The sequence below is a fragment of the Puntigrus tetrazona genome, chromosome 4 (assembly GCF_018831695.1).
Source record: "Puntigrus tetrazona isolate hp1 chromosome 4, ASM1883169v1, whole genome shotgun sequence".
NCBI lineage: Eukaryota > Metazoa > Chordata > Actinopteri > Cypriniformes > Cyprinidae > Puntigrus > Puntigrus tetrazona.
Genome location: NC_056702.1, coordinates 6,431,696 through 6,447,929, shown reverse-complemented (window position 1 = coordinate 6,447,929; position 16,234 = coordinate 6,431,696). Strand labels below are relative to the sequence as shown.

At 36.7% G+C, this 16,234-nt stretch overlaps 1 protein-coding gene across 9 annotated transcripts in view; it reads left to right on the top strand.

Annotated features, from left to right (window-relative positions):
- Nucleotides 1-16,234, top strand: part of grip1 (glutamate receptor interacting protein 1) — a 226,115-nt gene that overhangs the window by 179,952 nt on the left and 29,929 nt on the right. For all 9 annotated transcript variants that reach the window (XM_043236763.1, XM_043236757.1, XM_043236760.1 and 6 more), the window contains exons 11-14: nucleotides 1,717-1,866; nucleotides 11,574-11,760; nucleotides 13,940-14,085; nucleotides 15,641-15,721. In XM_043236763.1, coding sequence (XP_043092698.1) covers nucleotides 1,717-1,866; nucleotides 11,574-11,760; nucleotides 13,940-14,085; nucleotides 15,641-15,721 — 564 coding nt within the window. The remainder of the gene's footprint in view (nucleotides 1-1,716; nucleotides 1,867-11,573; nucleotides 11,761-13,939; nucleotides 14,086-15,640; nucleotides 15,722-16,234) is intronic.

The following is a 16,234-nucleotide window of genomic DNA, read 5'->3' as shown; positions in this document are numbered from 1 at the left end:
ATAATTTCATTTATAAAGAGCCTTTTTAAGTACGCGTTGTCGTATTATATTGTCATGACGATGTTTTCTTCATACTTTGAGTAATAGTAATGTAGCTTTATACATTACTTATACATTACATACTTTTTACATTAGATTTTATTTTTGTTACATTTTTTTACTCATTTATTAATATATTAAGCTACCTAGCTATTTTTATTTTATGAAAGTATATTTCTGATTGATATTTTAAAATATTTTATTAAACATAAAATATATAAAAACATATATATAAAAAATATAATTATCTAAAAAAACAAAACAAATGAAACGTATGTTTAGATAATGTAGTTAATTTATACTTATTTAAAAAAAAAAAAAAATCCTGACTCCAGACAAAAACCCCTGTGCCAAGCAATGGTACGGCGACCTTTAAACTTGAAGCGTCTGAACTGCTTTTCACTTATATCACACATACGATTGAATTCTGAAGTTAGCAACACTGCTGAAATCGCTTGCGGCACCTTTTCTCACCTTCACAGTCATGTTTCAAATTCTCCAGTCAGGAGGGTCATAAAGACGCCGCGGGCACTTCAGTGCTGGTGGCTTCACATAATTTACTGTCATTCCATCAATACTTTTTAGTCACAGTCTCTTTTTTATTCCTGGATTATATATCCCCCTTGGTTATGGGAGTTCAAAGGCTTTTTCCGTCTCTGGAAGACGTGTCCTTGATTCGCGTGAAAGAGCAAAACTCCCCTGAGAGTTGTATTACTTAAGCCAATGTTTTCTTTTTCCCTAAAGACAAATTAGGCTGCATTTGCTGGACATTAACTCCTTAATGTTTGGATTAGGAAGAGCTCATCCTATACAATACACAAGTGGACCAGAAGGCCTCATTATGGCTCTTAAAGCTGTACATGGTTTAATGGCTTTTAAAAAAAGAGAGAGAGAGGAAAGCAGAATGTCCTTTCATTTGCCAAGAGCAGACAAACTGTAAAAAAATAAGACTGTAATCTGCTCTAATCCTGCCGTGTTTTTAGCATCACCAGTGCCCAAGCCAAATAAAACATACTTTTTTTGGAGTAGCATTCTGCCAGTTAAGATTTTTTTTGTAAGTGCTAAAATGGCTTTGAAGCTCTTTATCTGATCAGTATGAACTGTGATTTGGTTCTTAGCTGTTGTTCTGTGATAAGAAGTGGCTTTTAGGCATCGGGGAGTATTTTTAGAGATGTGCTTTGATGAAGATTTACCACCGTTCATACAGTGTCAAAGACGAGGGCACAATCTGTAGCGCTTTAATGAGTTGTTTTGTGAATTTCCTCGACTGGTGACAAATTGTGGCCCTCATTTCCTGCACCTGTTGTTAGAAAACATTAGGGTGCAGTTGGGTTTGAAGGTTCAGTTGAAAAAATGGGATTTAAATATGGTTGAATGAATAGGATCTAGGTCACTAATCTAGGTCAGTTTGTGAGATTGATCATGTGATTTTGTATAGATGTTCGTTGGATCATCTCAAATCATGCTGAAGATGATGATGATCATCAAGAGAGATACTGACATCATGAAGTTGTTGGATGTTGGATTTTCACTCAAATTGTTTTAAATGAGGAAAAAATGTAAAACAGAAGCATTCAACCAAGTAAAACTGAACTTTATATATTACATATATGAAGTTTTGAAATGAGTCACTGAAAGTTGATAATGAGCTAAAATATTTCTCTTTTTCCTACACAGCTCTGGGTTCATCCTTCTCTCCCACCTCCATGAGTGCCTACAGTCTGAGCTCACTCAACATGAACACGCTGCCACGCACCATGTATCCCACAAGTCCCCGCGGCACCATGATGAGACGCAAACTGAAGAAGAAAGACTACAAGAGCTCAAGTATGTTTGGTGCAGTCATGTTGAATGTTCTGATAGGGATCTAATAGGGATCTGTCTTTTTTTTTTTTTTTTTAAATCAAAAACAAAACTTTCTGTAATGTTTACCTCATTCATAGCTCACCTGAAAATATAAATGAATTTACTAGCCCCCATGTCATTCGAAAAATGTTCTTGGATGAGCTTCTTCCTAATGACTAAATCAAGACAATGATGAGGTGACAATAAGGTCAGTAAATGTGACTATATCAACATGCAGTATTGTTTACGATAAAAGACAAGATGAAAGTACATTTGATGAATCTCCATTTCAGGGCTCAAGATTAAAAAAAAGTATCGGTGTAAGGTTCACCCAAATTTTGACTTGTAAAGATGAACTAACAATATGGTCAAAAAGTTTTTTGGGTTTTTTTTAAAGCTCATTTCCACAAGAGGTGACTTACTGAAAAGGTGTTGGTGCGTAAAGTGCTTCACTAAGCTGAAATTAAAGCTTAAAACATCAAGATAAATGAAATAAAAAAATATTAAAGTTACTGAGAGATTCTTACGTTTTTTTTATGTTTCTTTTTTTCCTATTGAATAACATTATTAGCCTAATATAAGAAAAATGCATGAATCTAATACTGACACACATCTAATATTTTCTTAACTGTTTAAGACATAACCAACTGCGTTTACTTGAATACTTGTAAAGACAGCCATTGTGACAGCATTGTGTTGTGTATTTGCTTATTAGTTCGGAAAAACAGTAGTGGATGACCCTATTTGGTGTTCTATTTATACGCAGACACTGACTTTGGCGTGCATATCAAATGCAATGGTTAGGTTTAGAAGTGTGGGAAAGGTGCGTATTATAAGCACAACAAATAGAAAATCATGCTATTGAAACACACTTTAATGAGACCGGGCTAGCAAGCAGTCCGTGTAGTTTCTCGCACACGCGTCATTCAAATGCATGCGCAAGCACATTAACATTCTATTATAGCGCGAGTACCACACAGAGATCTATAAACGAGCGAGAATGATAAACTTGAGATAGCTGCACTGGCCTGATCGTTCAGAGAACTGAATAGTTTTAGGGAGACTGGGTTGAAAAAACGGGTGGTGAAGCCCATGTAAAAGGGGTCTAGAACTGCACCTGGCTCTGGCTCGATTGTATGTGATTCATTATCTAATGCCATCTACGGACCAGGCTGGGAGGTTGCTGGCTCTGTGTCAGAACATTGGTTATGATTTTCAGATGGATCAGGCCTTAACTTAAAATACTTTGTCAATTGTCAATTGTTCTTTTCATCTTCTCTCATCATTCGTGGCTAAATCCACTCTGTTTATCTGACGGGTCTAGGCTAAATCACCTCTCTCTGACTGCAGCACACACATTTTCAAACACACCATAGACTGTAAAAAAGTACAAACGATATGTGCCTAATATGCAATATGCAAAGTCTTTTTCTGTAGTCTTTGCTAAATGTCTGTTGTTGAACCGGGAGACTTTCAAAAGTCAAGAGTCGCCATCAAAGTTTTTTTCACCTCAAACTGTTTTTTTTAGTTGCACCTTTGAATTAGTTGCCAGATAAGAATGTTCAGACATTTACTAAAACCTGAAATATAACTAAAAAGTAAATGTGACAAAGGACTAAGACTAAATTTAGAAAAAAATCTAAATTAACACTATTTTTATGACTTCCATCTGAATGCAAAACCACCAAAAAGTGAGAGCTTTGTGAGGAAGACATCAACATGATTTATTTCACTGTTCACTGATCTTCACCTCCAGGAATGAGCTAATTGCTTCAACTGGATCACTGAGTCATCTCAAAAAATGAAATCATTTTAAAAAGTCGGTTTTGTAAACTGGATCACTCAAATCTGACTCAAAACAACTTTCCTTCCAATGAATAGCTACTTCAATTTGGTTAGAATTCCCCTCCCAGTCCATTGTATAGACCACATCTATGATGCTTTTATGGTGCTTCCACATCCTTTTTGAAGCTCGAAAGCTTTCACATGCTGTAAAAGGCATTCTTTTCTAATAGCTTTATGGAATGCAACTGAATGCAACAGGGTCTTGAAACACGCTTGAAAGTACTATTTTTACCTTGACATGCCATCTTACTAATACCACAATGTGATCCAAAGACCTTCTTTATGGCTCTTTATAGTACATTGAATAAGTAGGTGTTCTTTATAGGTTTTTATCCTCTCTACAACCATCTCTTTTACCATCAGTCTTTGCCTAGTTCCACTTTGATTCATTCTTTAAAACCTTTCGTTTTTATCAGAATGGCTGAAGTAAACAGAAAAAGGCTCGGCCATTGATTTCCTGTAAAACTTCTCTAATGTATCAGCACCTCCATGCAAGCTCTGGTCTGAGACTTGTCTTGGCTTTAATATTAGCTTTCGAATTTTTCTAACTGCCTTTGCCATTCTTTGTGCAAAACAGAAGTCAAGAGGTTGAAAGTAACGCCCACGGTAATTCAGAAACAAACCTTTATAAATGCCACATTATGCTAAGCGCATGCAATTGTGCGAAGGAAAGCTTGGTCAAGCCGTTGAAAGCGACAAAAGCAATAAAACTCCAACATAAATGCGTAGAGGTCGCTTGGTATTAAAGAAAGGCCATATGTCTATTATGCTTCCTGTCTCTGCTATGATAGTCTGTCTTTATCTGTACGTTCAGACCTCTTGCACATGGTTCCTATCCTTCCTGCCCTTCCTTTCCTCGGCTGGGCTCTGAATCTGAATAAGATCAGCGAGCGTGATAGCACTTACCTGAAGTGAACGCATTCAGCATTCTCTTCCCATATCTGAAGACGCCAAGCGAAAGAGGGAAATTACACCTCTGGCTACCCAGTAATTAGATCCTGAAAGATATTTCATATCCTTCAACCGAGCAGCGTCGCCGTCGCCGCCTCTGCCGGAGATAATTACCCGACCACGCTTTCATACCGCATGGGGCTGTTATCTGCGGGCTTCGTCAACAGGACCAATAAACAAACGTTGGCACTGGAAAAATGGTTAATCAGCTGCCCACACTGCTGGCCGCGTTTTCACTAACTTTCAGTAGACGACTTGTTTTTAAATTTGTTTTTCGTTGCTGCTTGGTTATTTGCTGTAGATGTCAGAGGAAGTGGAGTTTGGGCACATGCTATAGAAAACCTAATCTAAAAAATAAAATTGAGATATTAATAATTAATATGATGTCAAAATTCCTTGATTCAATTAGAGTACTCGATTATTATAGCATTATGTCTGTGTCGAGTAACTGGCATGAAATGCATTATTAGACCATTTTCTAAGGCTGCATGATATATTAATCCCATTTAAAAAAGAATTCACAAAAGCTACGATTCATTTAAATATATGCGATACGGGTTTAAAGGGATAGTTTACCCAAAATTGAAAATTCTGTTACTCAGCCTCATGTCCTTTCAAACCCACAACAGACCTTTGTTCATCTTTGTAAGAAATTATTTTTGATTAAATCTGAGAGCTCTCTGAAACAGATATTCAATGCATGTTCCCAGACCCAGAAATGTAGCAAGGTTATCGGTAAAACAGTCCATTTCATATCAGAGGCTCAACTTTAATTTTACAAAGCTATGACGATACTTTTTGTATGGAAAGAAAACAAATAATTTTGTGAACAATTCATCTCCCAGAGCTGCCATCTTCTACCATTTTGGGGAGTACCATGATTGCATAATCCCAGAACGTAGTTTTGCATGCATGCATTTTTTCCCCAATGTATTCAAATAATACTAAATTAACACTGTGGCAACCTTAGAATTACAAAAATGATTGTTTCCAAACAGGCCTCCAAAGCACTTTTATAATGCCTCTCTTGTACTAAAATTATGTCGGTGTTTATGCCAGAGGTTGGCGTTTTGCATTGTTCGAACAAACAGCAAGGTTTTCATAGCACCGCAGATGTGAAATCCCGTAACAAATGACTTGCTTAGTTGTCTCATTAAACTGAGTCTTTTACAATGGCAAAATACTTCGCCTAATTTAACTGTCCTTTTTTATCTGACTTTGAAGTGTTTAATTTACTATGACTTGGCTGCACTTAGTCTGAAAGACACAGTTAATAGCTTTCCCTACTGTTTTGCTCACCGCTTGTGTTTGGCAAATACACCTGCCGCATGGAAACAGAGCATCTCATCTATTACACAAATTTATTTTCAGTTTTACCGCCACGAGCATGTGCATGGCCCCTCAAAGACGCCATTTGTTTAGAAAAATGATTTCATAATGGGTCAGTAATAGCTGTATTGAGATTTTCCTCAGCTATGATTTTACTCTAACTCATGAAACATGCTTAGTCAGAGCAGGGCAGAGTGCTATCATAATACACAATATTCAGTTAAAAAAAGCAAATGCAGCAGACATATGCTTTTGTCCTGTAAAATGCAGTTTGTATTGCTTTTAAAATACACCTTAGACCAGCCTAAGCAGTCTAGTCTGCTCATTTTCATCTGGGGCCTGTTTCATAAAACAAGTTTACCAAATGTCCAGACTTATTTCATTTAGTTATTTCGAACCAAATCAGCCTTGGCCCCTGGAAACAGGCCCCTGGTTATGTTGGGAAGCCAGGTAAAACTAAAACTGAAATTGTATAGGTATATAAAGAGAGAAAGAGGGATCTGATATATATTATAAAAACAAAGAAAATACTAAAACTGACATTATGTATATATACAAATCTAAAATTTAAAAGAAAACTAAAAGGTACAGTTATTTTAGTTTAAAAAACTAATTTCAAATAGTAAAAAATAGCAAATTAACAAAAAAATTCAAACTGAAAATATAAAATGAATCAAAAATATAGGGGCTATAAACTTTTTTACATGTTTTGCATGACTTTTAATACTTGCTAAAATACTTGAAATCGTATCAAATTTAAATTGAAACTTGCTCCAAAATGCTAATGAATATTATCAGCAATCACCTTGTTTCAACCCACTGCTGTGAAGCTCAGAGGGCAGCAAATTGTTCATTGCCTCACTGGCCCAAATTGAAAGCTTAATTAAAGCTTGATTAACTTCATTGATGCTCCAAATGAGCCCTATTTGCATAGCACCTTGATTTCACTGTCCAGAGAGCTCTGCACAGAGCCGTGGCAGTCGAATCAAGGAGTCCGATTGCCTGCGATCTGTTCTGACAGCCTATAGTGCAAAGGCAAATGAGTGAGGATGGGTTCACTGCATGCTGTGCTGCTGATTCAGCATTCCTAGCCTTTGCTTGAGTGACGTCTTCTAGCATACAAAGTGGCACCGGTTTGTTAAAAGTCCCTCCTGAGGCCTTTACTGTCACTGGCTCACAGGGATAGAATAAAGCTCACAGACACTGTTCAACACATCTGAGAGAGAGAGAGAGAAAGAGAGAGATGGAGAGTTGGAGGTAGAGAGAGAGATACATGCTGCAAAGTCACCCATCAGACAGCAATGACACGTCTAGATGAGATGCCAAGCCATCTCCTCACACTGAGCGATAACACAGAAGGTCACAAAACTGCTGCCATTTTCCACTGCACTTTTTACTAGTACAATTCAGTGTTCTGTTACGCTTTGTACTGCAATAGAGGGACAGATACCATGTTTTGTTGCGAGACCTATTAGATGTGTTAAATATTCATTTCACTCATACAATGTACACTGCTGTATAATACTGTAATAATGTAATCTTAATGTAATAATTCATATATAAAATTCTTCTTATTATTATTATTACTTGCTACTAATAATGCCAATAATGCATTATTTTGTTCCTTCCTGAATAATATTTGTTACTAGAAAATTAATAATTTCAAAAAGGACTCAAAATAAAGTATAAATAACAAGAACATACAATTTAATAATTATTATTATTATTAATTGTATTTCTATTAATTTGGAGTTCATTTTGTCCATTTAGTTCCATTGTGAATAATTTTCTATTGATTAAAAAAATTAAGTAAAAAAACAATGTTTCACAATTTCAGAATTATATAATTAGAATAATATTAATCTCCCTTTTACCCACTTCCCGCTTCTCTGACTCTCCCGCTTCTTTCTTCACTGCTAGTAATATACAAAAACCGGGGATAAAACTGAAAAAATAATTAGTTTAAACTCCTGATGTTCACAGTCAATATTTTTTCAAGGTTAAGCACCTCTATCACTGACTGTTTGTTTTTAAAAATCTTGTTCCCCATTTGTTCAATGTGTCTATTGCCAGATCAAACACTGAGTCAATGAAGCAGTGAATGTGAGGGGAAACTATCTATCTTGTCCATACGCCCCATACAGACACTGTCTACTCTTCTCCTGCTGGGCATATACTCTAAAAAGCTTTCACTGATGTCTTTTCTAAATCTTGTTTACCTCTATTGGAGGTGGTGTAATGCTAATTTTAAAGTTCCCCTCTGCGTTTCTGTGGTCTGGAACAAACCGCTCCGCATTTAATGTACTGTGACCAAACTAGCACCGTGTCTTCTCACCAGGAGAATATTAGCATAATTTAATTGTTGGCTAATGCCTACAGTCCTCGTTTATGATTTCCGTGCAGTTGTCAGTTGAGGTGCTAATACGTTCTGCTAGTGGAAAATATGATTATATTAAAGGACAGAGTTGAGGATATTAAGGTTCCTGGTATCTTCTGCAAGACCCAGGTCAGGTTACACCATATACAGTCTTGAGAGACTCTTCTTCCCAGGTTCCTTTCATGTGACTCATGCAACGCTTTGTCAGCTACATAAAAAACGTTCACATAGAGATGTCTCACAAGCATGATTTTAACCCTAGAATGCACTGCACAAAGGTGTTCAAAATTTCCTGAATAATTCAAAATTATGTATAATTCAAAAATGTTCTATATGAGTCATTGGTTCAGGAAATACACTACTACTACTATTACTACTAATAATAATAATATATATTTTTTGGAACTATTTCAAGTTTTTATAATTGTTCAAAATGACCCATATGCATTTCTTATGGAAGTACTACTACTACTTTGGTTTTATTAATATTAATATGCATTTCCTTGTTACGCCATAAGTTACTTAAAATGTTGTTAGTTGTCAGTTTCATATATTATCTTATATTCTTTAATTTTTAAAGGTCAGGATTCCATATGATATACAGTATACTTACATAAAAAAATTGATATAAAGTTTTAAGAAGTTTTATTATTTATTAAACTTTTTTTTTCAAATTTAAAATTTAAAAAATTCTGTTGTGTTAAACCTGAATTTTCAGCATCATTACTCCAGTCTTCAGTGTCACTTGATCCGTTAGAAATCAGTCAAATATTCAGATATCATACTCAAGTAATATTTCTTATTATGATTAATGTTGTAAACACTTCTGCTGCTTAATGATTTTGTGAAACTGTGATACTTTGAGGAATAGAAAGCTTAGTTTTTAAACATGTTTACATCTCAATTCAATGCTTTCTTGCTAAATAAACATTTATTTCTCTACAAAATATCTTACTGACCCCAAACTTCTGAACAGCAGTATATATATACAGAGAGAGAGAGAGATAGCTTAGAACAGATCTTTGTGACCGAAACAATGACGCAACTCAAGGGCTTTGAGATCAAAGGTGCGTTTTCCAATTTTACTAGAACTGCCAAAATCTTTTCTCTGCCGAAAAAAAAGAGAGGTTTCAAAACTCTTCTGACTCATTCGAAGGATTTCAAGTTACAGCTGACTCACTGGTCTGTGGGAAGCAGAAATGAAGATTTCTCGCAGGAAGGAGGAGGAGGAGAAGGAGGAAGCGAACGAGCTAGAGCTAGTCAGCTGGCCGGCGATTCTTTGAGATGTGTCGACGATGACCCCTCAGGTGCTTCCTTGTCTGTCAGAGGCTTTGAAGTCTACCACAAACCAGAGACACCACTTAACCGAATCGCCTCGCGAAGCAAGACTCCGAAGCGCACAAAGACCTGTCGGGTCAATTCACAGTCTGCGGCCCGTGAGCCGTTCGCGAAAAGACCAGTCAGTATCATTTTCAGTGCTTCAGACAAGAGGAGTCCCAAACGCTTGTTGATCGATGGTGCACCGCAGATCCGTCCCTGAAAGCATTTCGGCATCCAAGAGGCGTCCTATCCTCATCTGCTTCACCTTAACCTCCCTATCCCATCCCTCACGCCCAATAAAAAAGGAAAGGTCACCGCATTTAAAACAATAAAGGTGTCTGGTGCGGTAAATCTAGCCCGTGAGCAGGATCATCAATCTCGGATAGACTCACTCTCCAGTCACAGTAGAGCGATCCGGCGAGTATAACAGGCTCTTTAAAAATGCGGCAGGCCTGGTTTGGAGCTGGTCGATAACCCAGGGGGCAGATTTCCATACGTATCTTTGGGGAAAAAGACCTCTCAGTTGCCGTCTGTGCTCCCTGGTGCTTGGGATGACGGTTCAAGCTTGGTCAGTCAAGGGTGTGACGGGCGTTCGCGTGTCAGAGCGCATTGTCACTGGCCTCTTTGAAAGCATACGGAGGGAACAAACATGTCGTCAGTAAGCTTGGGCAAAATCGAGTCTTGTGCCGCCCAATAACAATGTGCGGCTTTGCAATTGAGATGTATCCCATGAGACTTTATTGATATAGACAATTGTAAATGGGGTGCAGCGCGGTGTATAAATCACATTGGTTATGCTTATGTGCCTGTCTGCTTTTCAGTAAGCTGCTTTAAATGCTCTCAATCAGTGCGGGGAAAACAACAGGGTTTATCTGTTTTCACAGGCTTGTTTGAGTTTCTAATAGATATAGATAAGCTATACACAGTTTTTTAGTTAACGTTATCAGTTCATATTGCATATATGTCAGCGCATGCTCATTTCTCCTATTTTTACAATTTAGATGTCTTTTCTGTTGTGTAATATTTGAAAGTTAACTTAAAAACGCTAGCAAATAATTCATAATGCATATTATAATGGTGTCTGTCTATGTTTATTTTTTGTAATTGTCTTTCATTTTATATTTACTTAATTTACAAAATAAAATATAATTAAAATTTTGCCTATTTATTGGTTACCTGCTATAACAAAAACAAGTATCATGTTATCAATGATTCTTAATGTTATGTATTTAATATATAAATGTTATGTATGTGTGTGTCTTTATACATAAGAAATACATCGTACACACTCATATATTGTATGTAAAGAAAAACTTTCATTTTGGAGATATGTATATGTACAGTATGTATATACACATATGAGTGTGTTTATCAACTAAGTACAGTATAATAATTTTTTCAAATCCAGACTCGTAAGATAGGGAAGTTCTATAACAATCTCATAATTTGTACCATCTACAGAAAGAGTTTCCCCAAATCCCTGTGGTCTGATTTGCGATATAATACACTAGCTCTATATCAAAGTGTCTTTTCTTATTTCTAAGTGTACCTAGTTGGCCCAAAGATACTAGCGCACATATTGAATTCTTATCTGCAGCGAGGACACAAATCTAGCTCAGTCACTGCAAAGACTCACGGGGCTGACAGCCTTTTAGTCTGTGAAAAGCTGCTCCGAGATGCATACAGAAGAGCTGTTTGAAACATTTAAAAGGATTTTTCACTAGAATTTGGTTGATTTATCAAACATGTGTGACTTTTTTATTCTTGTTATATTGATGGCCAAAGCTGACGGTCCTTTTGGGCCCCAAAAATCAACTTTCTGTTGTTTGTGACTCTGTTGCCGTTTTTTTTTCCCCCGTTCCTTTAGTGTCTCTGGCTTCTAGTACCGTAGGATTGGCCGGTCAGGTGGTCCACACAGAAACAACAGAAGTGACCCTCATCAGCGACTCCATCATGGGCTTTGGGATCCAGCTTCAGGGAGGAGTCTTTGCCACAGAAACCCTGTCCTCTCCACCTCTCATCGCTTACATAGACCCCGACAGCCCGGCCGAGCGGTAAGATCTCCGAACACGATTTTTATTAATCTCTAGTGCTTCTCCAGTGCCTCATTTGACCTAGTTAAAACTCTGGGTTTTAATATTCCAGATATCCCTTCTCAGATCGGAGCGCTCTGCGCGGCTTAATTGTTTGCGTTATCAGAGAAGTGTGAACTTCCCTTTGGGAATCTTGAATATTTAATCTCAAATCTAATTTTGATTATCTGAACACATCCCAAAGCCCACAGTTATTACATCACTGTACCGATCTCCCTGCTTAGAACTTGTCCTCCGCAGAGCCACAACTTCATCCATGATATAATGCGATGATGGCACATGATATATAACTGCCTGGCCGTGACGATCTGATTTCCAGCCTGCTTGGGATGTGATTGACTACGGCGTTACGTGATAGAGCAAAGCACTTAGCTATAATTACCTGAGCAGCGGAGCCTCAGCTGGCATCCAAATGAACTTACTAGTCGACTAAGGTGGATTTACCTCCCAACTTCACTGTAATTACTGACCTAAGCAACAGGGATGACTCGCTGCCAGCTGAAGTTGTAATTGCAGTGATGGACATAAATCTTCTAATGTTGCTGATTTGATAAAGGCAAGTGATGAGGTGCTGCCAACTTAACTACGTTTTTCAGTACCGGGAACAATTTTGCTTTGTAAAAAAAATTGTTGCCATTTATTTACTTAACAGCAAACTGTGCAATCTGTATTATTGAATCAATTTGTGATTTGTTCATCATTTCAGAGGTTCATTAGATCTTCTGTGGAGATACCTTTCTTTCTTTTTGCAGCAATATACAAAATATCATAGTATCAGAGTAAGATATAAGTGCCGTCACTTAACTGCATCACTTAATGTACTGTGTATATGTATATGTATATATAAACGCATAGTTTATAGTTTAAAAATATTTTCATGTATATACATTTATATATTTATATAATATACGTGTGTGTTTGTATTTAGATATTCATAATAAATATGCACAGTATGCACACAAATTGTGTAAACAAAAAAAGTTTATTTAGGATGTGATTAATCGTTTGACAGAACTAAATATAATAATAAATGATGGTTTGTAAGAGTAATTTACACAATATTGTATTATGCTAATAATTTATTAGTTATACTTGTGGATTAAGTCAGTTGTATGAGTTATAGTATGGTGTTTGGTTTTATATAAATATATAGTGTGTATATATTATTGTAAATTGACCTAATTGATCAACTTATTTTTTAGTATGATTATTAGTATTGTTGTTATTTTTTGCAATGACATACAATATAGAATAATAAAACATATCTAGTGAAACTCTTTTTATTATTATATTTGTGTGTATATTTATATATATATATATATATATACACACACACACACACTTGTATATAATGAAATTGTATTTATTTATTGGCTAGATTAATGTTGCTTTTATTGCTAAAATCAAATAAAAAAATCAAGTTCAAGAAAAAAATATCCCCTTTATACTTGTATGTTGCTCATCATGATTCAGAGATTTTAGAGCAGCGCTTCAAGTGAATAGACACTCTAAAGATTATGTATTCCACATGTAAAAGTAGTATGAACCGGTTTCTGTACTGTAACTGGACCTGTTGAGCTCTAAACAGAACAAAAATATACCTAAAAGTAAATCTGTCCCAACAGCGTAGCGCCACCAAAAGCCATTGGTTCTTAAGGCTAATCACAATATGACACTTTTGTTTTAATGCTTTACTCTTTTGCTGGTGGGGATGCTAACAGCCCACGCTGAATACCAGCATCCAAAACACAGCATATGCCAATGGCGACCAGCTTTGCTGGTGTTTTTAGCAGTGGAAGCAAAAGCAATATTGCTTCTCTTTGGCTGCAAAGTCATTTTGGAATTCAATAAAGAGTTTTTGTTCCCTCAGCTATTAAAAAGTGCTTTTACTCTGACCTTGAGCTAAGAGGACATTTGTATTTTTGGCTAAAGTGTCACATGCACTCACTAATGTCTATTTAACGGCGCCAGCTGGCATAATATAAGTGGTTGGCTGGTCAGTACGAGATATTTCCTGGGTCCCAGCACCTCTTTTTGTCTCCCTCTACGCCAGTCCATTATTTTTATTTTATGCATTCAGCACAGCTAGTCTGTTGGCCAGTGCAAGAGGAATGGTGCTAAATCTGCTCTCTGTGCACAGGTGCGGCATCCTGCAGATTGGCGACCGCATCCTGTCAATAAACGGCATCCCCACTGAGGACAGCACACTGGAGGAGACCAATCAGCTGCTGAGGGACTCCAGCATCACCAGCAAAGTCACACTAGAGATTGAGTTTGACGTAGCAGGTGGGGACACGTACCGATTCATCAATTCTTAACCTGTTTGGGGATGAAAGATCCATCTGGCCACATCCCTCGTTTGTCCTAGTTTTTTTTTTTTTCCTTTCTTTTTTTAAAAGTTATGCCATAATTCTGAGAGCCCAACCATCTGGAATGTGTTTGATGCATAGAAATGTACTGCAAGACAAGTGGCCGGTGATTTAATAGGTGCTATTTCCAGACGGACATCCGCACGAAAATACTTATATACTTTCATCTTAAAATCCACCTCATATTCTCTCATTTTTCCATCTCGTGCTGTGCTTTGGCAGCATAATCACAGTATGGGCCGCATGGAACGTCTGTAGTCCTTGAGACACGCTGTAATTAGCTTGTCATCCTAGTGTTTTGTCTTGTTTAATTTGGTTTGATATTTAATTAGTTTCTTTTATTTAGCTTATCGGGAATCTTTTAAACTGTGTTTCTGACGACTTCAAGGGTAGTCAGAGCCTTCCAGTATTAGCACACAGACCGCCTCCTGTCCATTAACCAGTGAAATAAAAACGTTTGACATAAATACTGGGTTTTTTTTAGCATTTTTATTTATTATCTATTCTTGAACACCTAATCAGTATATTAGAATATTAGTAATTATGCTGAAAATTCAGCTTTGTATAACAGGAATTAATTACGTTTTAGAAAAGATTATGCAAACCCTAACACACTAGTTATTTTGGCTTGACATGAACGAACCATGATTGGAGAAAAAAAAAACAGTAATTTCCATTCTGCGACACACAGTTTGAAAGCCGAATGTCAGTTTTCTGTGCAATCTAATAAAATGTAAATGTTTTTATCACATTTGCTTTTGAATGGAAGCGCTGGAAGGAGAACAGCCAGAGTTTTTCTTGTACAATATTCTTTATCGCTCAGACCAAGTGTTTTGTTGATTTGGATGAAATGAGTTGGCTTGAATTACAGCGTGGTCATTACAAGAGCAGAGGTTGTTATATGAAATGGCGGGTCACTGAAGGCAAGTGCATTTTCTTTCCTTGAGCGCTTGACACTCCTGTCATTCTTTTTGATTCTGACTCACTGCCCAGAGGACAAGGACATATTTTATGGAGATTTTCTTTTCCTCCCCTCTATCCCAGACTGAGCTTTCTGGGCTTCTGTCAGAAAGATTGTCTACATCTCTGCCTCAGAGAAAAAACTGAATTTTTAACAGTTGTCTCTCCAAGTCACCATAAAAGAGAGGGCTCATCCAAAAAATGAATGTTCTGCTGCCATTTACTCTGCTTTCTTTCTTGCATGTGAAAGCTACTCTTTTCCACACAATGAAAACCACTATGGTCCTCACATGTTCACTGAATGGGAAAAAAAACAAAACAAGCCTGGACATTCTACTAAACATCTCACAGGTTGTGGGTGAGCTATCATTTAGAGGTGAACTAATCCTTGAATAAGTAGGTTTCAGGTTTTGAGTAAGTACTTTCAGAATTATCAAAACTGCACAATGATGATATGCATAGACTTGCCTTAGACATTAACCTTTTTGTATTTCTGTCCTCGTCTCATTTAGAATCGGTTATCCCAAGCAGTGGAACCTTCCATGTGAAGCTACCAAAGAAGCCAGGTGTGGAGCTGGGAATCACCATCAGCTGTATGTATTCCTCTCTCTGTATGCATATTAATAAGGCTCTCTTTGCTTGAGCTCCTTGACCTTCAGTAAAAGGTATAAATTGTATTTAATGGTGCATGTTAAGGCAACCTTGAATGAAGTTGCTTTGGATACAAGCATCTTCCAGATGTATAAATATAAAATGTAAAAAAGTATATTGTGAGAAACTGTTGTTAAATAACCTTACAATTTCCAACTTTAATTGCCCCTTCAGCATTTTTCTGTGCATTATTCAGGCCACAAATTTAGAAATGCATCTTCACAATTGGATCCACTTTCATTCCTTATATCGTGAAGATATAAATAATGTGACATTTAACCTTTGTTTCAGTTCCAAAGACATTAAAGAGACACATCTGGGTGACTTATTACCTAGTTACTGGGGAAATAATGTAGCTGTTGCTTATTAGGGTACTGGAAAAAAAACTTTCTTACACAAAGGGTTTCTGCTTATTTATTACATTTTTGAAGTTCTGCATGAAAAGAAGTGACTAA